The 25,043-nt window shown below is 38.0% G+C and overlaps 1 protein-coding gene across 7 annotated transcripts in view; it reads right to left on the reverse strand.

The window, feature by feature from the left end:
- AFTPH (aftiphilin) overlaps window positions 1–25,043 on the reverse strand; it is a 48,141-nt gene that overhangs the window by 21,281 nt on the left and 1,817 nt on the right. For all 7 annotated transcript variants that reach the window (XR_009957816.1, XR_009957814.1, XR_009957813.1 and 4 more), the window contains exons 2-5: window positions 14,229–16,070; window positions 2,809–2,960; window positions 2,170–2,296; window positions 1,844–1,900 (exon numbers count right to left, since the gene is read on the reverse strand). Coding sequence is in view for 3 of the 7 variants with exons in the window: in XM_062571428.1 (XP_062427412.1) it covers window positions 1,844–1,900; window positions 2,170–2,296; window positions 2,809–2,960; window positions 14,229–16,040 (2,148 nt within the window). In the remaining 4 variants the exon portion in view is untranslated. The remainder of the gene's footprint in view (window positions 1–1,843; window positions 1,901–2,169; window positions 2,297–2,808; window positions 2,961–14,228; window positions 16,071–25,043) is intronic.

The following is a 25,043-nucleotide window of genomic DNA, read 5'->3' on the forward strand; positions in this document are numbered from 1 at the left end:
TCTATAATCCTGCATAAAAGTGAGGGTGGAAAAAAAAATATATAGATAGATAGACAAAATTTTGCACCAAGACATGCAATGCTGAAACACTGAACAATGATATATGACCAAAGAAAATCCCGAAACAAAACCACTGAATTTGTTACAAGCACATTTTAAATTAATTTCAGGAAATTAGCCACCAAGATTAGCTGTTCCACAGTCAAGGATTTCTATGACATGCTAAGGAGCCCGAAATTTAGCAGAGTAAATCAATTCTTTTGGACAGAAGAGAAACAGATAAAGCAGTATCGCAAGAGAAAGCAGCAAGTCACTTTGCTCCTAACATCACCTCTATGCAGCTTATTGTGTGCCTAAGTACAAAAGCACTTTAGGAAGTGATTGATCAGCAACAACAATTTGTTTAGGAAAAAACCTGCACACACTGTGTACAGTATAAACTTGCTCCCAAATACATATTACATGAAAAAAATTAGCAATTAGTAAGAGATGTTTTATCTCTGTGTTTATCAGAATACCATGCTTATACCCAAAGTGCATGAGTTGACCTTGATATCAGAAAACAACTGCTTTAGAAATTGACTCTAGAAGTCACTCTAAAAAATTAACCTAGATACTGTATCAATAACCTAGACATTGTGTCAATTTAAAACATAAAACTGCAGTCTTTTTACTTTCAATTTGTGAATGACCATATTAAAAGAAACCCCACACAACAAAAAACAAGTTTCCAGAAACAGAACGTATCAGTTTTGCTCAGACTAGCAAAAACAGCAATCTTATCTTTTGAATGTTTTTACTGCTATAGTCATTATACAGAGACGCTAAATGGGAATCATTAATTATGGGCTTAAGTGAAAATAGTCGATCTCACCGTGTTAGGTTACTCGGGTCTCCTTTACAGTCTGTAAAAGTCTAAATTACACTTGCTATTTTTAATAAGTACTTGGGGCAAGCGAACAATACTGTGCATACTACGTTTCTTGTATGCATGAATAGCCTATTATAGTAAAATAGCTTTTACTGGATGCAGGAGGGGGGAAGAAGAGGTGGAGCAGACAGAAACCCTACAGAACTTCGGTTCCTGTACGAACATATACATGGATATGCAAACACAGCCATATATACGTTGGTAATTTACAGATTGATATGCCAATAACACTGCAAAACATTACCATCCTTCTCTCTTGATCTCGGAATATTGAGATACAATCAGTAATTAATAAACAGTCTATCAGATAAACAGTTGAATAAAGCTTGAGTGTGCTGAGAAAACTTCCTACACATTTTCCAAAGAAATCCACAAATGTCTAGCAGGGATTTTCTTCAAACTTCCTTTGAAACATCTGGTCTTAATGTCAGGCCTTCCTGCAGCTGCTGATGTGGACTGATGGCTTGATTCACTTTAATATTCCATTAGCATTTTTGACAACTATTTAATCTTCTAGTTTAAGTAACTCTTGTCAATTTTTAGTTGACTTTCTTAAATCTGTAACTTGTATTTAACAGTTAAAAGAAGAATTTCAGCAATCCATACACATTAATATACTGCTCTGATTCATTCTTCATTTTTTAAAATATGTCTCAAGCTAAGATTGGACTAGCTAGCCTACTTTATTAAATGAATAAATCAATACTTTTTCCATTGAAAAAATACTAAAATCTCTTACATGCAGTTTTCTTTCTTTTTTCTTTTTTTAGTGTTTCAACTGTTTCCTATGATATAATAAACTTATACAGATACCTTTCAGCACCCCTGGTGCTTAATGTCATTTAAGATGTTTCAGTATTACTGTTATTGTCATGGGAATTATAATACAAAAATAACAACGAAAAAGCTTACCAGTCCCGCTGCATACATGGGTACTATAACAGGCTGTTTCTTGTTGCCTGTAAAGAGCTGATTAAAGAAAAAAAATCAAAGTTTTATAAAATTTGTTTAAGATTATTATCATAGAATAAATATATGACAGATTTAACACAAGTGTTTAATGCACCTTTTAATATTAACACAGTGTACAAAAAAAATGGTAAAACAGTCTGTCATGAAAACCCATTTTCAGTGCAGCTATGCTATTAAGAGATGAGCATTGACACAAAAACACGTGCACAGTTCTGCATTTAAAGCAGCTCAATTATAGAGAAAACAAGTTTTATTGACAGACTCACAATATTTCTTGTGTCGATTCCCAAGGAGCACAAAAGCTTTTTGTTGCTGTGGGAGCCACCCCACTGGTATCTCAGTCCATATGCATCATGGATATCCTGCAGCTCTGTCCACACGTCCATCAGTTCCCTATACAACCCATCATAAATTAAGTTATCAACAAGAACAACTTAGCAGCTTTGAACAAATATTCTACTAGTTTTTACTAGGAGTGACGTATTACACATTCCAATTAAACTTATGCCCAAACATAATACTCAAGGGAATTAAAACTGCACAGGATTCTCGGAACAATTATTTTTCAGACTTATAATTGGAAAACGATGTCCACAGCAGACATAACAAGGCCTACTTAGACTTGATCATCACACAAATAAAAACAGCAATTTATAGCAAGTAATAAGCCACATTCTAATCAACTAATTCATATAGACATCACTAAAAAGATGAAAAGCTTCTGACTGTGTGAAATACTACTGATATATGTCATCACTGAAAGATAAGCATTCAACTAGATGCCTCATTTTTACTCTATAGTCTTTCAATATACTTGAAGGTCATGTCGAAATTCTGCTATGTAAGTTTTTGACAATTATACATTTCTAACTTATTTTAAGTTTGTTGCGTTAGTGGCTTCTTACCCACTATTTGCTAAGGTCTCCTCAGTTGTCATTTGCTTTTCATCTGCTTCCAACAAATGATTCAAGGAACTTATTTCTTCTTCAATTTCAAGAACAGGCATGGAAGGAAAACAGACTTCAAATATTCGTTCCAGACGACTTAACAATGTTGTCTAAATCAAAGAGGAAAATATTTGTGTTAAAATTTGTTAACTGCTTTAAAGAAAATAATGAGTAAAAATTCTAAAAATAAATTTAAAAGATAGAAAACAGTGTATAGTTCAGACAAAGCCTCACTTACCACATGGCGTGCAAGTGTCAGAGGATCAAAAGACCCTTAATACACCACATACAAGTTGCAGCTACTGAGAAACAGTAAGTGTCTTTACCCTCTGCCAAGTGAGCATTTACATAAGGGTTCAAAACAGTTCTTACCAGATTCAGCCTTTGTTATGAAATAGCAAAAAAGACGTACAACAGATACTGAGTTATATTTACTCAAGATGCATCTGAGTAAATGCCAGATGCGTCTGGTGTTGAACACTGCAAACTGAAAACACCCTGATTTCACTTAATGACAATACACTTAAATCTAAACTCAAGACACAACGTTGATTCAGAACACAGCTGCAACTTCTTAGAAGATGCATGCAGTTAAAGGTCTCTCAAAACTTCACTTCAAGTGCAACATGCTCACACTGTAATCCTGACTCTGGACTATCAATGTTTTTTCATCATATTTTCAAAGACTGCACGCCTCCTAAAAAGTTATCATCATCAATATGATTCAGATGTAAGAAAACTGTAACGCAGCTTCATTTCGTATGGTTCAGATGATAGCTCTTCTGTATTATACCTGACTAACATTAAGGCATTTAAATATATCGCTTACCAAAAAATATTTGAAAGATTTATTTGGCTCTCAAAGAGAACTTTCCCAGACCAACATAACTGAAGAAAAAGAGGAATTCTAAAATGTTGCCGTTTAAGTAGCAATGCCTTAATTTCTTTCCCCAAAAGCCTACTTATGTGTATTTTTTTCCCCGTATTTTTAAAATATAAATAGAAGAATCACTTTTCTCCCAGTGATTCCTCTTTCCTCCCATTCACCATTAGCCAGTTGATGCTGAATGCTATCCTTCTGTAGGGGTTAAAACCCAGCCTTGGGAATGTTTCTATCCTTGTCAAATAAAAACAACAACAAAAAACCCTATCAAGTTTAGTTTAGTTGAATATGAAGCCAGCTAGATTGCAGCGTGATTTATGCAATTGCAACTTTATCAGCATTAGTCTCATCTGACCTTCTTTCCACTATCTTATTATCATCTTATTGTGGATTATAAACCCATGACAGGAGTATCTAACTGCAAACATCCAGACGTTTGGGGGGGAGGGCTATTATTCCACGGGTTTCAGAGACTAAGCAGGATTTCACAGAATCATTTCCTGCTTCTCAAAGCAGCTACAACCTTGTCTTGACATCACCATCACTTAGTGTCCCTTGGGAGAAAGGAGGCTTTCATCTGGCACCTTCCGAGAAAGCCAGAAAGGGTTTTTAAGTTTCATAACGCAGAAAATATCCTCTTCCATTTCCTGTCCATCGCTGCCTCTATCACTGCTACTGGGTAGGATAAGGTCTCAGCGTTATAAAGAGCACATAATGGTACTGATGGCTTCCTGCACTTTAAGTTCCACAACACACACTGGAGAATGCTCAAATTCTTACCACTTTGAACCTTGGCAGTGTAAAGTGTTGCTGGATCTAACACTGAAGAAGAAAAAACAAAAGAAAGCACCCCCTGCTGCCAAAAATCAGAAATCTTTTTTTGACAGAAAGTTTTCATAGATTTTCTACCTTCTTCCCCGTTGTATTTCCACACAGCCACAGAATTTCACCTTTATTATAGCTCCATGAACTGTCTCAGACGTCAAACATATATCAGTGAAACAGAACGTAAGTTTTCTGTAGTTCAGCCAGTTAAAAACAGGCAACCAGCAATCTCTTACCAGTAATGTAAAAAGTACTGATTGCAAAGTATGCTTGTGGGAAGAAAGAAGAAAAAAAAAAAAAGCTTCACTTTATTAAACAAACAAAAAAAACCCACAGAAGCACCTGAATCTCCCTCCTTGCTAGGGGAAGGAGAAGCAAGCCTGGCCCCAAATGAGCACTTCTGTCTTTCTAGTTTGGACTTCCTCAGCAGCCACCTTTGGGATGCCCAGCTGCACCACTCGGGACAGCACCCAGCAGCTCCAGCACCTGCTTTTCTACTGGGGAAAGGGGCAGAGAGAGCCAGCAGGCGTAAATCCCAGGAGCATCCCGCCGCGTGCTGGCGGGGTACCGCAGCCACGCCAGCAGAGCTCTCCCGCGGAGATGCTGCACACGCCAGCAGCAAGGCCACACGTGCAAACCTACGCTCGGGCAGAGGCCGTGCAAGCACAGCTGCACCGCCAAGGAAGCCTGGCAAGCTGGTTTTCAACCGACCGAGCTCTGTAATCTCAAAATCTGAATCCGAGGCCCAGGAAAGACGGCCTGCCTTCCTCTAAGAGCTCCTCCGGGCCCTGGCTGAAGTTGGGAGAAGCTGGGAATCGGTATCACTGCAGAATCCACGCTGGGGCAAAACCTGCCCCAGTTGAGCAGAGAGCTGCAAGGGATCCCCAGGGAGCGCAACAAGCAGCTCCTCCGGCAGCCGCACAGCTGGGCTAGAGGCAAGAAAGGTGCGGGCCGCAGCCTGGAGCAGCTGGGCACGAGCGAGCCCTCCCAGCCGGGGCGGGGAGAAACGCTGCAGCGGCGAGCCCTAGCCGCAGACTGACGGCCTGCAGGAGGAAGCTACGTATTTCAATTAGACCGACTGATAAGAGTCGGAACAAGTGGTCAGGCACACAGAGTACCTTTATCACTGCCGTAAGAGCTACATACAATGTTTCTTATTTTAATTTTTATTTGAAAACTTGCCTTTTTGCTCGTCTCAGCTAAGGCAGGCACGGAGCATGCCCACGAGCGAGGGCAGCCCGGGAAGCCTGACGCAGGGGCACGCAACCCGCTGGCAGGGGACCCCGACTCGGAGCCCCGGGCCGCAGGCTGATGAGTCAGGAATCACCAGCCAAGTCTGCTGCCTCTTTCTCCCTATTCAGCTGCAAACTGCACAGAGCAGCAAAATTAGCTTGCTTAAAACATCAGCTCTTCAGTTTTCCTATCTGTGAATGGAAGGCCGGCCACGCAGGGGCAGCCACCATCCTCAGTCATTAGGTGTTTGTAAAGCATTGCATCAAAATCCCATAATTATTATATTATCAAAGGACCTGGCACACGTGACTAGCATTTTTTCTTTTCCTCATCATTAGGTCTCTGATATTCTCTGACTGTACTTTAATGACTCACATTTTACAGTGTATCACTATCCTTTTACATTTAATCATGTTCTAAGCCCAATTATTTTGGCCACAAAGCAAGATTCACATTACGTATAGACTGCTTTGTTTTTGTTGACCAAAACTGAGATACTAATTTTTAGAAGTAAAACTACACAATATTCCAGAATTGTTCTTTTTAAACTTGTAAAAAGCATGTTCTATTTCAATTTTAAATCCCAATGCTGCCTACAATGCATCAGTTGCCATTATACTATATGAATGGGCAAAGCTTACTTCATTTCTGTAATACAGCAGAAATGCATATCCCCATTGAAGAGGAAAACGCAGACGAAAGGTAATGTATCATGACAATAGCAAGGCATCGGGTTTCTTCAACCAGACCAACATCTGAGAATGTGCTGGCGACTTTGAAACAGCTTGCTAGAAATCTAGCTTACCTAGGTAATAAATGAGTTAAGGGAAAGTCTCAAAGAGTCAAGGAGCATCTGTCAGCACTCAAATTCAAATTTGTGCTTTAAAAAAAAGGGGGGGAGAGGAGAGAGGGAGAGAGAAAATTGTGTATCAAAATTCAAAATTTCAGGAACAGTTTAATTAAAGCAATCTTTACACTTCTTTTTATGTCTTTTCTAATTTCCAGGAGTGCTTGGCTTTATTTATACACGTTAGAAAGAAGAATGGTTTCTACAGCAGATAGGAAGAATTCAATATGTACAAATGGACATAGGGATGAGTGCACAGACATCTCCCTCAGGCAGTGGTAATTTCTCTGAAGGAAGCAGCTGAACTGGTTCATCTAATTGGTAATGAGATACTGCCCTGACAGCTCCTGGGTAAAAAGGGCATTACCAAAACTAAAAGTTTAAAATATGTAAAAGTAGTTCATCTTCTACAAATATGAATATACTGTTCAGACCATCAGCAAATACTAATTCTATTACACACACACTAGTGCCATGTCTTTTGGGAGGAAAAATTCACTCATATGTAAGTTACAGTGGGGAAATTTCCAACCCCCTTTCCCCCCCAAGACGTATTAGGAAATATGCCTTCTCCACTGTGAAAAAGCTTTCTTCCTGGGTTTAGTGACAACTGTGCTTAAACCCCTCCCCCACTTTTCCCAACTTTTCATGGCAGTAAAAGTATTTGATAACCAAGTGATCTGCACTGCAATTTGAGACGAGTAATTCAAGGCACTTACTGAAGATGTGAACAAAGCCCACAGCTGCCACTCTAAAAATTAGCTATGCTGCTCCAAACAGGGATAAATTCAGAGACTCAGTTTCTGAAACCGCAAAAAGTTTCTGATAAACAGTTAACATATTGTGGTAATCACCATCTGAAATAATCAAAATATCAAAGGAGAATTACAAGCCCAGGATTAAATTTTATCTCTTTGGCTGTATAAATAGGGTGAGAGGGGAGAGACGTCCAGTCCTCAGAGCTAAAAATCCCACACAGCCGGTTTACACAACTTGTAAACCCCTTACTCTTTATCAGAAGGCTACACAATCAACAGACGCCTTCCACACCATAGATCTTTGCTGACAATGTGGCGCACTAGATCAATCCTTCCAGCCATCTTGGCGGGAACTCAACAGCGACAGCTCACTCTCTGTCTTCAGAGTTTGGAAAAGGACAGATATTAAAGCTTGCTATAAAAACAGTATGTTTGGGCTATGCTATGGTGACAGCCGAGATCACTTGAAGCCTTCGTAGTGCGATTACTGTAATGCACTCTGAGTGCGGTTGCGGGGAACGCTGGGCGCAGGGGAAAGGCTCTCTTTCTCCCCACTTCTCTCCATGCTCCTCACTGCCTCAGCTGCGGAGTGGACACAGAAGTTAATCCAGCGAAACTCTCCTCGTGCTGGAAGGTAAAGAGCGGAGCGGCACTTTGTCCCTCCCTCCTGCCCCACTTCCCACGGGCAGGGACAGCCTTGTTTCTCGGTCCGTTTCTCCCACCCCAGCCCTCCTCTTCCCTGCTGCACGGTGCGAGGGGCCCTTGAGGCAGCAGCCTTCAAGCTCTGCGCTGAGCCCAGCAGACACAGAACTGGGACGGGCAGAGGATCGGCTGGTGTGACCGAGTAAAATCTAGCAACAGAGAGCCTTAAGAATAAATATGAGCAGGATGTAAGTTACGTTAAATTATGGAGATCACTTAAGATATTCACGTCTTAGCTGACAGAAAGAACAAAAGAAAGGAAACAGAGTGAGCATAAGAAGGAAATAAGATGCTAAATGTATAATTTAGGAGAGGGAGGGAGAAAGTCTGTATGGACATGATCAGCAAGTTACAATTCAGAAGTTAAGCGAAGGCTCTCAACAGATGGCAGAACAAAGAGCAGGGGCCAGAAGCCAAGAAAAGAAAGTGAAAATTTTAATTACTTATATCATTCACTCACTGCTCTAACACAGGTATTTTATGCCCATTTTAACAAAATAGAGAAGTGAGAAATGCCTTATGCTCAGTTTTATAACATCAACTGAGACATATTTTTATGAACATGTTTGCCTCTGTACCTTTACTCTCCCCACCACCACTTTTTTTTTTTTTTTTTTGACCTTACCATGAACATAATTAAGCTGAGAAGCTGATTTAAGTGACTGAAACTCACCAAGATGAGCACAGCTTCAGAGGGTCTCCATAGCTATGGGGCTCAGGCTATCAAGGAACAAAGCTGAACAGTTAAATGCGTATAAACAAACAAAGCACACACTCAGTTAAGCAGGGGCAGAATTTTCCTTTGGAGAGGTCTAGGGGTTCCTTAGACCAAGAATCACTGTGCCTTCCACATAGCAACAATTTATTTATTTCTCTAGTGTGCAGGCTCTGCTGGGTAAACAGAGCATCTTCATACAAGCCATGGAAGAGCTGCAGGCAGAAAAACCCTGAGTAAAGAGACGAAGCAAAGCTTACAAAGAACAAAAAAGTTTAACGTTCATGATCCAAATGGGACAGTTTTTCTTCCCCCTCTACCCCCTGAAGAAAAGCAGCTAAGGCAGTGCCACAAAGATTCTTAGAAGCAGAAAAGCAAACTGTTTCATTTTTATTATTGCAGATAATTTATAATGGAAACACTGGCCCTAAACTGAGATTTATATGTCAGCCAGAGAATGTTATTTAGTTAGACCATCGAACATGATGCCACAAAAGCTAAAAAAGATCTCACTGCAAGCAATGAGAAACAGAGTAAACTCATTCTGAAAGTGTTAGCAGGACTAACAGTGTTAGCACTGAACAGGACTTCCCTGCTCTTCTGCTGCTTGATGGACAATAATAACGCACAGGAAAGCTAAGTGTAGGAATGTGGAGCTGTCTCCCTTTTTCCTGGAAGGCTCACACATCCATTTTCCCTCAACTAAAGAAGGTATCAAATCTTGTTCTGTCAAACTGCAGTTTAACAGGCCCTGACCTAGCCAAAGCTTATTACCCTTCTCAGCATGTCACCTTAGCGTCTAGTGCTGCTGCAGGAATTTCTCGGTTGGGCTCTGCGAGGAAGTAGAAAGGAAGTAGACAAAACTTGCATCAACAAGCTAGAAAATAAGATTCTGCTGTAGGTAGACAGAAACGCTAGTGCAACCACAGAAAAAGCCACCCTTATACTATCTTCTTATGCAAGACCTCCTTAGCCAGCCTCTTCTGAAACGCAGCAATTTCATGGGCTACTTTTAACAGTCTGCTCTGTCAGTTCTACAGCTGCACGTACTCAAGAACTGTCCTATGAACTTCAACAAGACCCCTTCTAGACAAATATATTTACACTGCAAGCTGTTATCCAACTGTCTGAACTTAATTTGGCCAACACTATCTTAACTTATCTCAGTGAACAGGGAGGCTGAAGTCTTTACGGTCATAATTACTTTTTTCCAAGAGGATGACACTTCATTCATTGCACAAGGCAGAAAGTACTCTCTGCACGACAGCGATTCCCTGTTTTTTTGTTTCGTTTCCCCTTGGCTTGCTGCTTACTTGTGGCTTATTAAGTGTACATCAGCCACACCGTACACATAATCTGAAGAGCTAGAGGCTCTCTGATAAAAGGAGGATTTTAAAATCCACTTCAAGGAACTTCCAGCTTTCCATTCCTCCCTTTCCAGGATTTGTCAACTCTCAGCTAAATCAGATGAGAGTTTTGGCCTTCCAACCAAACCAATGTTCATTTTGTCTGCCTCTCTAAATACTTCCCTCTTATACTCCTTGAATATAGCGAGGCACAGTGGTATTTACCCACCCACATGGTTAACATAGGTAAAAACTGCTCAGGTGCTTTGCTAAGCCCTGTATTATAGTATTAGCTAATATTAATTCACTGTTAATGTACTGTAAGGCAGAATAACTTTCTCCTCGCTGCTAAGGAATGTTCAACCCTACCTCATGGAAGAAAGCTTTTCTGTGAGCCTTGTATATCGTAGAAACATAACTAACTAGTATGTTCAGATCACTAGTGTGACCGGGTAGATCATACAAATGGGATTGTTGCATATGGCGCAATGCGGGTTCACCTAAGACCTATTAGAGCAACCAATTCATCCACCACTAGATCCTAAAGTAGTTTTAGTGAACACAAAGACACATCTGTATCAAATGCAAATATACAGCTATAATGAAACAAATTACATATTTTCAGCTAGATGTTAAACGATTGAAGTATACAATAGGATTAATATGGGTTCAAATAATAGTCTGTACCGTACAGTGAAGGTCAGCATGTTACAAATTCCACACTTCAAACCACAAGCAGCATTCTGAGAGTCTTTAAGACCAAAGGCAAAGGTGAAAATATGCAATGAACCTTTTGCTGTTGGATGTTGCTGCATAAGGAAAAAAAAAAGCCACAAGAACCTTATTTTCCCCTTTTATTTTCCACATTTTATAAGTAAAACTGGAATGATTAGTCAAATACAAATTCTCAAGTGAAGTGTAAATTTAAATTAAGCATTATGCCAATTCCAGAATCTTTAGAATAGTTTGCTTAACATACTCCTCATGATGAGGACCACATTCAGAAAGCACAGAACTTTGCTGCCTCCTTCACAACAAAATAGGTGGACTAAGAAAACACAAAAGAAAATATAAAAAGCCCATATTGGCAAAGGAACTCGAGCTACTGGTAAATAACCTTCCTTTCATGCTGCATTCCGAAGGATGAAAATTGCTGCATACATCATTTCTACATTTAAACAGGAATGCTGCTGGCTAAGTGTACAAAAGCAGTATTTGTACAAAAAACATTATTGAAAAGTAAAGAAGTACAAATCGAGTCATTTTGTTTATATACCATTCTTTCAAAATGATTATACCACCACATTAGAATGACTTCTCTAGCTTCAGCAGTACAGACCAAGTGTACACTGTACCTTGTAAACTGTGCCAGTTCACCTTTAGCCTGTGCAGAGGTCTCAATTTTCACATCTCAAGTGTCTAATACATGCTGTAGTCCTCTCTTGCATGCCCTGCTCCCTTTAAGCTGCTATAGCAAGTGCTTCTCAGCATTTCTAGCAGTAACCCCAAGCTGTTATACATTAAAGAAAGTGATCTACTGCTCCTCACCCCTCTCTGGCCAGGGTAATAAAGACTTTTTGTTCGCTTACCTCTCTCTAGCTTCATTTTGCCTGCAGAGATACCTGCTTTTGCCTCAAATAGCTCCAGATCTTCACTTTGATGTATGGGAAATAAAAGATCAGCAAACACTTTAAAACGCTGTGCTTCAAGTTTCTACCTCAATGACATTCTCTTAAGTGAAAGCAATAAAACTGATCAAAATTTGAGTTTAATTTTCCTAGAAATTTGCATGCAAAGTACTAAGACTATTTCTTGGCTGATGCTGACTCAACTTACATCAACATGTAGAAAATACAAGATAGACGGTGTTTGTAACTGCTATTTACTAAACTATGGCTCTATGCAGTAAACACAGAATTACTACTTTAAGATTAAAATGAAGTTGTTTTTTAAAAGTGGGTAAAAAGATTACAACAGACCCCTCCAAAACTTTAAGTACTTCCTGAGTGCAAAAAGTTTTGAAAACGTGTTATCTACTGTTCTAGGGGATAATTAAAAAAAAAAAAAAAAAAAGTTAGTTGCTACTAACTGTTGCAAGGCTAAGTAAACTATTGCAACAGAGAAGACTTACCAGCTACACTTCCTCTATGGCTAATTTGAGTAAGACATTCTGAGCTGTGCTTCCTTGCCAGCAGAAGAGGCAGAACATAGCTTTATACCTGAACAATCTCAACTGATGGTAGTATTACTAGAAGGAATTAAGAAATATTGAAGTCTAAAAACTGATTTTACAATCTAACCAAACCACTGTATGACTTCATCAGAAATCACTGACGATCTTTCATCGTAATTTGGCTTATCTTTTGTTAAAGTAGACTTGGGAAAAAAAAAAGATTACAGAACCTCTGAAGGTTCTGCTTTTATAAGCACCTAAATTCAGGAGGTTTTCAATTGAAATTTATGACTGATACAAAAATATTGGAAATTTCTAAGTAAAAATAGATCTTTAGAACATTCAGTCTTTCCCTACCAGTACGATCTACTGGAATACATACCAACCTCTTCCTGACACCCCCCACCCCCCCCAATACCCTCCAATTTTTTCAAATTCAGTAGTCTTTTTCAAGTGGAAACAGGAACTATATAGCTTAGTTGCATCAATGACCCAGGTACTCTCCTCTCCCACAAACAAGTAACCAAGGAGGTAACAATATTAAGTTTGTGCTTTCATCTTGAAAATGGAACCACGCATTCAGGTGATCCCTGCAAATAAGCAAGGTTTCACATAGGCGCAAAAATCCATCTGCAGGTTCACTTGCAAGACAAATGCCTTTTTGGGGTCTTGTGAAGCACCGTTGAAGTTTGGTGTTTCAGCCACCAAACGAGACAGCAAGCAGGAAATATCAGGAGCTCAAGCTCACACCTTTTAAGGTGACAAAAGCCGATGCTAAGTCGGAAAAGCTCCGTTCCATCTGCCGGTGCCTGCAAACTCCCAGCTCCCGCAACCTTCTTCTGAACAGGCGTTTCATCTGTCACTGACAGCAAGCTGAATGAGGCAGGGCTGTCTCCAAGTCTAGACAAGGTCTTGATAAGAAGGGACTTATCTCATTTTCTTTCGTTGCCAGGAGAAACCTGTATCTTTTAGATACACATTAGCACCCTTTACTGCTGGTGCCACTACATGTTTCAGAAAGACAGAGCGTCCTCTGAACTACTCATCCGGGATGATACGATTACAAAGTATTGAGTTTAAAATTCCCTTCAAATTTCTGTTCTGAATTTTGAAAGTGTAATATTAAATACATATACAAATGTGTGTGTATATATATACACATGCATATATGTACTTATATGCACATGCGCGAGTATCTATCCACGTGTATATTTTTTTTACATACACAAATAAGAAAACAGGCACACATCTTGAAGACGACTGGCAAAGAGCTAGTCAGTTAATTAGGAATTGTTGTGCACTTTAGCAAATAAGGCATAAAACTAAGGGTATGCAGGAAAGAAATTACCCTGTCTACTTTACCCTGCCTCAAATTCTAGTTTAGATACAGCAGCAGCTATAAGGAAGCAGTTTATTTTGCTTTTATATATCATATACATATATTTTTTATAAATAAATATGGAATCAATAATGCCTGCTTCCAATCAAACTATTATTTTATAAAAAGGCAACATCAGATCACAAAGAATTTATATGAAGTTACAGCCAAAGCAGCAAGTAAACTATGAAGCAAAGAAAGAAATATCACACACTCTGAAATGCTTAATGATGGCTGAGTCCTTCAATTATTTCATCTAAAGAAGCACCTATAACTGTCAAAACAGAAGCACACAAGTCCCCGCATACCCGCCCACTTTTCTGCAGGAAATAACAGTGCAAAAGATGCAAATACTGCATACTATTTCATGCCAGCCCATCTCACCCACAAAATAAATCTCTCCCTCAAGACAAACAAACTACACAGACATTCTTTGTACACAAGAGCAGGAACCAGGAAAAGCTGTATGCACAGGAGCAGAACAATACTGAATAAACAGAACCAAAAAAAACCTTTACCTGTACTGAAGGCGCTGGCTCTTGAGATTGCCTACTGCTAGTTCCTTCGGAAGATGCTAAAGCAAAACTGTCAGTCTTGCAGAATACCGGACCATCAATTCTCGCTGATGCACCTGCCCTGTGCGACTGCCACGTCTCTTTTCTGTGATGAGATTCACCAGCTTGCTCATCTCCAAAGGCAGCCCAGGAACAGCTGTCTTTTTGTTCATCTTCAAAAGCATTCCAGTCGGTAGCCTGGTTACAGCCTGCTGAACTAAAGTCTGCAAAGTCGTCAGAGTCCTGAAAAGTAACACTCTCATCTTGAGGTTTTGGCACTGAATCAAAGTCTCCAAACTCACTATTGTTACCGTTTTCTACCTTAGTAGCATGCTGGAAGTCTAAGCAAGAAATTTTACTGGTAGCATCACATTCTGAAGTGTCAGCAGACTGATTTAATTCAGCTTGATCTAACTTTGCTGGCTGCTGACAAACAGTACTTGTGTCCCTGAAGTCACCAAAATCATCAGTAGTTTCACTAACATGCACAGGTTGTTCAGAAGTTCCTTGTAAAGCCAAAACATTTATCGATTCTTGAGCATTATTAAAAGTGGGAGATGCACTAACTGAGCCAAAATCACCAAAATCATCATTTGTATCAAGGGAAGCTGCAAGTTCAATACTACTTCCACGATTCTTAGTATCTTCAGAATCACTCAAGTTTTCTCCTGCAAGATCATTGCTTAGGTTTTCAAACTTATCAACTTTGATGTCCTCTGTTTCAGAAAAATCATCATGCCTAGAAAAATCTTTGCCATTCTGTATGTCACATTGTTTTCTCCTTTCATTGTTTTCCCCATTTTCAGTAGTGCATATTGAACTTCTAGTTGCTTGAGGCATACTAGAAATTGTGAATTCATTATCTTCTAGTGCTGTGGGACCCTGCTCAGAACTCATTTCTGAAGTGCAAATATCTTCCTCTTTTTTGTAGTTCCTATTAGAAGTGAATCCCATTCTTTTAGTTCTTTCAGATACTCTGTTTATTATGCTGTTTTCCTGAATGTTTAGAGAGTCTCTTTCATTAACACTGCATATTGTAAGCCCTGTTTCTTCCAAGTGGATTGTTTTTCTGTTTGAGAATGTAGCAAAATCTGCAAAGTCTTCACCTGAGCTAGGTATCGAGTTCAAATTTAGCTCAGTACTACAGGTGCTAACAGTCTTTAGTCCCTTTAAATCACTGATGCTGTCTAGATCTTCTGTTCCCTGAGGATTTGCGGGGTCCAATGCTGCAAATCCATTTGTTAGAATCTCTAGACATGGAAGTTTCTCACCATTACAAGCATCTATTTGCTCCTCCTGGCTCTCAACTGCTGTATCAGTTCTAACCACATTAGAAGAAAAACCCTCCAATTTCCCAGTGCTCTCTCTTTGTTCCTCTCGTTCATTTACATCTTCTAAACTTATATTAAAAGCAGTACCTGAAGTTCTAAACTTAGATTTTTCTTTGCTGGTAGTAGTAGCTGACATATCAGAAAGTTCTTTAGTAAGACTAGGAAGTTCTGAGATACAGTCTTTAACATTTTTCACAGAGGTGAAAGTTGCAATGCTAGCTACATTGTCAGAATAGTCATGAAGCGGGATAAAATGATTTGTGGGTATAAACTCCTCCTTTGAATTGCTGTAGTCTGGTGTATCAAAATCAGCAAAAGCTACACCAGCAGGACTTACACCAGAAAATCCTCCAAATTCTCCAAATTCATCTTCATCATCATCATCAGCTCCATTGTCTAGTGGTGGAGGGGATGAGGAGTACATTCGAATAATATCTGGTTCCATTGTTAGTTCCACTTTGAAGTTAATACATATCTATAAAAGGAAAAAAAGTACATTAGAATTTTAGAACTGTATATCCTGTAAATAAATGCCGTCATTTGCAAATAAATTAGTGGGGCCAAACTATTTAACCTTTTAAAAGATTCACATTTTACTTCAGAAATGTATTTAGAGAGGTTAGTGTCAACATTAGATATGAGAAAGGAACCTATGATACCATTATGTAAAACATATGCAGAATCTTTACCATAATTCTTAACACTTTGACATAGACTGTGATCTTTCTCCACAAAGAAATCAGCTGAAGTTTAGATTAGAAGACTGGCAAAATGCCATCACAGGCTCAGCTGAACCCTATGACAACTAATTTTCAGAAGCAGCTTTCACTGGATATAGCACAGGTAAGGCAGAAAAGAGTGGAAAGAAACAGAGAAACAGGAGATGACAAAAGTGATGGCAAGAACTCAAACCCTTTTTCAAATCAATTCTATTTTAAGAGTTGCAAAGAATCTACCAGGAACAGTCTCCTGTGAACTACTGCATGATCATACACTCAGAAGACCATGCTGAAAGGTCAGAAGAAATCAAAACATGTCTTAACCTCTTATACAACAACAGTTTTAATCCAGTAGTTCTCCATTTGCTGTCACCACTGATTCATAAAATAGCCTGGACCATCTTATCCCAGATATTTATGTGCTCAGATGATAGGAAATAGAATTTATGCCATTTGATGGTCTACACCTTAAGAAAGTCAGGTACTTAAGCCACCTTCCAACAGTAGCTCCAAGACTTCTACAGATGCTTCTTTAGCTTTGAAGCAGTGAAGGATAGGAGGAAGGAAGTGCTGCCATCATTGCTACCTTCGATCTGCTGTCCTACTGCTTAAATCACTTTTTTCCAATTCTTGGGCTTCTATGAGATCGCACATAACTCCTATCTGAGCCAATGTGCACCATCTCCACAGCTGCTGTTGCCCACCTGATTTATCTTACAAACCACCAGCTGGAAAATGCTGTTATGAGCACCATTAGACCCCAGTGCAGAACAAACTTCTCCACCAAAACTTATCTTCAAAAGCAGAATGGAGCGAAATTATATGTCAAATATTTAAGCACAAGTCATTAAATCACATACACAAAGTATTCTCATGGCTAGACAGAAACAGAGATGACGGACTCCATTTTAGCATTCCAAATTACTATAGTAACAGTCAAGGTACAAATTTTTTTTCCATAAAAAATGGTTTTGATTTTTTTCAATATTGCATTTAATAAATGCAGCAATAAATACTATAGTTTATATATTCCCAATTGTACATATCACTTAACCAGCTTGTACTTCCACCTTGCAGCTCTTTCTTAAAAAGAGAATTGCAACACAGCTCTTTACATTTCACTTGACACAAATCGTAACAACATAATTAATCTTACCTACAGAAGAAAAAAGAGAGGAAAATACCTAAACTTATTAGCAAGTATTTGAATTTCTATTCGCTAGAATAAGTGCACACTTTGGAATACTGATTCTAAAAACAAATATATATATATATTTTATATATATATTAAAAAAAAAAAAAAAAAAAAAAAGTTCCCTAGCAGTTCCAAAGCCTTTGACAAACTATTTTGTATAAACACCTGAGCAGCATCCCACATGAAGGGTGTAACAGCAAGAAACGAAGCACTGCAGTTCTTTGCAGGCAAACACGCCACAGCACTTGAGCAGCTGGCAAATTTTCTTCTGCCAAACAACTCTTGGTATCCTCCAGAAAAGTTTGTTATCTTTAAGGTGTCTGTAACATACCTATGACTGACTCGCTTCACAGGCTAACTCAGAACCAACTGTTTAACAAAGTAGTTGAGAGGCGAGCTTTACTTTCTGCCTTGGAGGCCTCATCTTGCAGGGCACATTCCCTCTCACACCGCAGTTCAGTTGCTGCTGGTACGTGTTATGCATGAATGTAAAGCCCCTTTCCACGATGACTGTGGAGTCTGCCCTTGAGTTCTTGTTGAGCTTATTCCAACCTCTTTGCCTTCTACACTTCTGGATTTTCAATCCACTAAACCCAATGCTAGAGTTTCTTTCTTGTAACTACCAAAGCAGCCAGCGTTTACATCCAAATTCCCCAGATCTCCTGTTGTCAGCCATCAACATTAATCTTAAACACCAAACACATCCAAACTGTGTTCTGAGTATTTTACTGCAGAGGAAGATCCATATGTTACATGCAATGATATGTCTGGTAGGAGGGAGCAATGCATCAATGGAAAAGGAATTCACTCCCCTCCCAATTCCTTGACTGGTCCTGGAGAAGGGAAGGGTTTTGATTTTTTTTTTCTTTTGAAGAAAAAAAGAATTGGCATATTTGGCTATACCAAATCCTCCCTTGTAACTGAATTTGAGTTCATGAATCTCCAGCTGAATCTCTGTAGACAACAGCATAAATTTAGTATTAAACCTCTTAGAAATTTGCAAGAACAGATACACCTACTTGGAAATCTCAGCTGACACAAGATTTATTATCTTATCCCATGTGACAACAGCTGATGAGACTGCAAAGGCAAGAAAATATTTCTTGAAACAAAAAAAAACCCCAAAACACTATTTCAAGGATTATGCTGACTGGACATAAACTATCATCTCAAAAGAAAAAGGAGCTTGAACAGAAACTATGAAATAGATGGAAAGAAAGAAGGGGAAAACAATAGATATATAAAATAAAATTAAATTAAAAATCAGCCTCTTGGGAATAATACTGGAAGGTGGGATAAGTAGCTCCTTGATCAAACCCCAGTACTATGATTCAAGCTGCTGCAACCTGAACAGTAATTTCCTATCATCTGATTAGAAGTTCTAAAATTTGAACAGCTTATTTCAGCAGCACAAAATTAAAACCAGCATACCTCTTACATATTCTTTAATAGGCAGAGATGCACAAACCTTCTAACATATATCTCTAAAGCCACTTTTAAGAAAGAAAAGATTTTAAAGTAGAAAAATGACAGTTCTACAGACTGCTGATTCATGTTGGAAAGGAAAAAAACCCACCCAGATAAATACACAGAAATTTGAGGCAGAAACTCAAATAAAACCTTTAAATATTTCAATTACTCTCAAACAATTAGTCTATAAAACAGTATATGACTAAAAGTCAAATGCTTGCACACTGCCATAAGTTAAAGTCAGGAAGCTAATTTTGAAAGCGAGATTTCTCAAGTCCAGAAGATCTAATCTTGAAGCTTTCAGTGCAGCATGAGAAATAAAGACCAACTTTAAATAGCTCCTAATGGATACATATCAGATTTTTCATCTTTAGAAACAGTTGGAAAAATCATCAAGTCACACAAGCAATTATAATCAAATAAAAAGGAAAAAATCTAGGTAGACATGCAACCAGCTCCCCCCCCCTCCCCAAAACCTTAATTTTATTGATGAGGAGTCATGCAGAATGGAAAGATACAACTTAAAATTTGTTCCTAACTGGAAAAAAAGTCAGCTCTGCACATAGAATATGATATTAAAGTACAGTTGTATTACTGAACTCACAAAATGAGTAATTTCACACTGGATTCCTACAGCTTAAAGATTTCTAAAATCTTGAGAAGTACTTGGTTCAACTGCAGCTCTTTTGCTCAGCAAAGAGGCCCTAGCTATTTCAGTGCAATGTGGCCTGCCTCAATACCATACCTTTATGGATAAGGATTAGAGAGGGCACAGTGCTAAAGTTATGCACGATATAGGCCAAGATCACTTGAGGGGAGAAATCACTTTAATCCACAGATTGTGAAAGCTGTTTCTCATTTGCCCCCTTTTGATAATACACTCAAATACTCCACCATTGCTCCACCACTTGACATCACGAGAAGAAAGAGATCACAAAAGTTAATCTTTAACCTGTACTGGGCATACTTCCACACACTATCTTCCACAAGAAGAACTATATTGTCTTTGTTGTTGACCATCTACTGTATCGGTATCTACACCTCAGCCGAGGATAAAACATAACTCAAGCAACAGCAGAATTGAGAAAGTTCTTAGGGGAAAGGGCAATCTAGAAAAACAAATTGCAGCATTCAGAAAACAACTAAAGCAAATTATATGAGAGAAGCAAGCAATTCCACTGAAAGAGAAGTTATCGGGAAGACTGCTTTTCTTTCCAGTAAGACAAATAAGAGGAAGATAAGAAACAACAGCAGTAACACAGAACACTGATAACGAAGAGGCTACAAGAGGACTGAAGCAGACAGTCAAAGCTCCATCAAACCTGTAGGAAAACTCTCTTACCATCTAAAAATTTTCACTTGTGCAAATTATACCACAAAGGAGAAGAAACTTCTTTCGATTTTCATTTCAAAGCACTTTTAGAACATCACAGAGATGATTCACACAACAGCAGTCCAGTACCACAACAGTGTGCTCCAGACAGATTTCAAGATCAGTTACCACAACTGGACCAAACATTAATTGTAACAGACCATCAAAGCTGTGATTGGATTTTCAAATCTGTATCTCAAATCAGTTGAATTAGTTAAACCTATAAAAACTAAGCGCATAATCAATTGTATGGGCTTGTGACTACAACTTAAGAGTACAAGAATTGTAACTGTGGCTTCATCTTTTGTAATACAGAACTCCATATCCAAATCAAATATTCTCAGTCACACTGCTAGGCACACTGAGCCTAGATCCAACATATTATAACCATTTATTTGCAAAACCTGAGTTTATTCTCAAAGTACCTTCTGAACAAATCTGTGACCAAGATGCAGATCATCTAATTTCCTCCTCACTTTTGAGGAAATTCACTCCAAAACTTAGATGTGAGCTAAGAAGTTAACAAGGGCTTTTGTATTTATCTGTTCATTTAAAAACTCTGGAAATAAGCAAATTTTAAACAAATGGAAGACACCAATTTTTCAGCAGTCCACACAATAAAGAGTCTTCTTTGAGGGAAATGATACCACCTTCTATTCATAGATAACAGAGCAGCTATTTCTGTAACGTGTAATACATAGGAACCCAGATTTCCAGCAGTAGAGTTTTCATCTCAGAGTGAAGAATCTTACAGTGTTTAACTGTTCATATTGGATTATTTTAGCTATAACCCCAGACTTATGTCAACAGGTGTCAGCAAGGCTTTTTGAATTGCAACAGTTTGCAATATGAGACTGATAGTAGATGTCCACTAATTCTTCATGACATTCAGTTGCCCAACATCTTCCACAGGAAAAAACATAAAGAACTGTGCAGGATGTAGTTTTCTGCAATCTTATATTCATCTTCCAAAAAAAAAAAAAAAAAAAAAAAAAAAAAAAAAAAGCTAAAAATACTAGATAAATTCTTGCTTACATGTGTTTTTATATTCATATTTTGACATTCGTTCTGAAGGAATTTCATGAACAAATTTCAATAATGCAGATGTAAGACCACTGTTAAAGACATGCTATAAACCTAATCAATCAATAGAGTACATATCAACAACTTATCTTAAAGAAAAAGCACTGCTGATTAAATTGTTCAGATTACATTCTTTTACAGCAGCTCTTAGTTTACACCTTTTTTCTAAGGTCAGAAGCAGTTAAATATGTAACTCAAATTAATTCAGAACACAAACACTCAACAAGAGAGGGAAAACAGAAATCAGTAATGTTGGCAAAAATGTAAGTAGTAGTTGACTTCAAGCCACTATCTAGGTTTCTAAACATTTACTGTGAAACCAGGCTACTTTACTATTTGCTTGCAGTATATAACATCTGCTTTCCTATACAAAGTTCACATCCTTGTTTGTTTCGTTTTTGCAGAATAGCAATAGTCTAACAAAGATGTAGCAGCAAAGAGAACAATGCAATTACAACACACAAAAGCAGGCATAAATAGTTCCTTGCCTGTGCATTTGCTAAGGCAAAACTTGAAGTAGCACGTTTGATTCTTAAAAAAGGCCTAAAAAATTGGGAGGTCACAAAGAAAGAATATCTCTAAATAAAGAAACATTTGAGACATGAAAACTCAAAGGAAAAAGCTCTTCGCAGAGAAGGTATTTCCTTTAATTTAAGGCAAGTAAAATTAGCAAAACAATAGAGAACCTCTCAGTTGCGCATTATTCTGAAAGGAGAGTTAAGCAACGCATTGCTTAACAAGATTCAGAAGAAAACACTAAATAACCACGAAAGGCACGATCAAGACTTTGACAACAGCAAGTACAATGATACCGAAATGCCTTAGAGTAAAAAGCTTGAAGGCCAAGGAGATGGATTCCAGTCATTAGCAGCTAGTATCTCTTCTGTCCAAGAAGGTTTTAGCTGCTCTACTGCAAGGGAATTCCTCACACAAATATTAAGAACACCTCAGTAAGGACCAGATTTAGATTCCCCATTACAGCAAAATGTTGGCTTCTAGTCAGAAAAGCTGCCCTTTTCTGTTATAATGTTGCCTTTTAATTGACTTATTAACAATGGATAATGGATTTACAGTCTTTCCACACTGCACCTTAGAACTTATTTCTAGAAGGGCTGTTGTAAATGAGGGAAGTCTGGTTGCAAGAATGCTATTTTAAAACACAAAGTCCATTCTAGAAAGACAGTCACTGCCCACGCTGAAATCGATTATGTTCCTAAATTGGTTTATTAAGCTTGCTTTTCTTTCCAGAAGTAGTTACGGATAACCAAGATACCACAAGAAAATGTTTATTCCACAAAGTCTTATCAAAATCAATGTTCTCTATTTTGAATCTAATGCTGCTACAGTCAGATGCTCCATTACCCATAGCAGGAGTTTTAGAACACTGTTTTTGCCTGGACAAATGTGAGTTGAGGAAAAATGTTCTCCAGTACCAGTACGGCCAATGCATGTATCTATCTATCTATAGACACACACACACACACATCATCATAAGCCTCAGTTCTTATTAAATAACATTTGGAATTAATCAATACCACTGTACATTACCGTGATTTCAGCAAACATGAAATACTCTAGACACCTCCTATCAGGAACTGCTGTACTGTAAAAAGAACATTAAATGTAACAAAACTCAGGAGACATCCATCAGGATTCAGGCACTTATCTCCGGCATCTAAACCTCTGCCATGTTGTCAGTAAATGGTAGGCATCCTCTACCTAACAGTTCAGGATATGTAAGATTCAAACCTCTTCAACAGTGCTTCCTCTCATCAGTCCATTATTTGCTAGATTACATAAAGAAATTTTAAATAAAATGTATACTTTCACTAGCTGCATGACTTCACTTTTCCCTATTTAGGTTAGGCAAAGGAATTGAAAGAAGGTTTAAAAAACATGAGCCTAAATGTTGTGCTAGTTCATGAAATTCTTTTTAACCACGAATATCATCACTTCCTCAAAACAAAATCAGGTTATTTTATAAATTTACTATGACCAAAAAGCTTAATGTTACCACTCAGAATGAATGGACTCACTTCTTTAAAAGCTGCAGATAAAGATGCTGTCTGTATCTAAAATCTGTAAACAGACATAGGGGAAAATGTTATGAGAGAATTTATTTATTTCATACAGACAAGCACATGCAACTCAGAAAGCTCATCTGCCTTAAAATGTGGTTTATGGAATACTGTATCTGTGTCCAACATACAGTACACATCCATAAAATGTGTAAACACAGATGTCATAAGTAACATAAAACTCATTATCATTTCTTAAATTAATTTTTAAACAGCTTTCAACTCAGTGAAAAAATTGCTTCTGTGCATCACCTTGAAAAATGTTATTTGGCAATCTGTTCCAAATTAAGATGAAAAACTGCTAGATTATAAAGTATGAGAACTAGATTGCCTAAGGTTGACTGTTCTTAGAGGTTTATTTACAGAGCAGAATGTTCTATACTACACATAAACCCATCAAAACTTAATGTATCCTACAGTAAAGAGCAAATTACAATGGCCTAGAGGTGTACTGTTATTTGAAAGGTTCTCACAAAGCTTGACAGAAGGATACAGCTATACATACAGAGCAACTTCAGCTTTTCCCTCCGCTACTGCAAACTCCTGCTTGTTTTTAAATGAACAAACATTATCTTCAACATAAAAAGAACAAGCATGTGAGAAACATGAAGTAAAAAAAAAAAAAAAAAAAATCCAAAAACTACTGAACATACTTACCACAAACAAACTTATATTATCCATCATCTATCTCATATTAAAAAAAAAAAATACATGAGGGATATCTATTTTCCATCATCTTCCAACAGACATATGAACTCAAGGTCTTACATTTCTTTCCTACAGGTACCTACTCCAAAACAAGGTCTTAAAGCAAGCAAAGAATGTGCCTTCCTTCTGGCTGTTCCAAAATAAGATTCTTGAATTTTAAAGATCTAAAACATTTGCCTTAGAGAAGCAAATTCACTAAGTCACCTTGCAACTGGTGCCAATACAGAAAGTCCTTGAAGGACCAATTCAAAAAGACATGCTAAAGACATCAGAATCCAAGAAAGTCTACTAGAAATGAAACTCAGTTTTAAAACAAGGCACTGTTAGGTCTTTTTTATGCTCAAGAACAGCTTACACATTGTGTTTTCTGCACAAAGGAAACATAAAACTAATAAACACAATTTCTGAAACTTAATGATGAATAGGATCTGAGAAAGACACTTTGCCTAGGACTACCGATAAAAGTTGAATGTTTTGAGTCCCTAAGAAAAGGTTATCATGTCACTGCACTGAAGCATTCACAAAGACATGGTTTAAGCTGTCAGATACTACAATAGCACAGAAAGAATGAACACTCTGTAGAAAAAGATAATGAATATTTGAAAGATGATTATGCTGTTGAGGGTAGCAAAAACAAGCAGATCTAGCATTAATTTCTTTATCACAGCTTTTCCACCCACTATCACTATATATTTGCAACGGTAAGGAGAACTCTATAAATATTTCAAAAGGAAAGGGCAAAGAGTTGACTGAAGTCCATCTAAGCTGGCCTATTATTACCACTGTGAAAGACAAGTCTTTTGAAAGTACTTCTAGTTTCAGA

This window comes from Rhea pennata, chromosome 3 (genome assembly GCF_028389875.1).
Source record: "Rhea pennata isolate bPtePen1 chromosome 3, bPtePen1.pri, whole genome shotgun sequence".
NCBI classification, from domain to species: domain Eukaryota; kingdom Metazoa; phylum Chordata; class Aves; order Rheiformes; family Rheidae; genus Rhea; species Rhea pennata.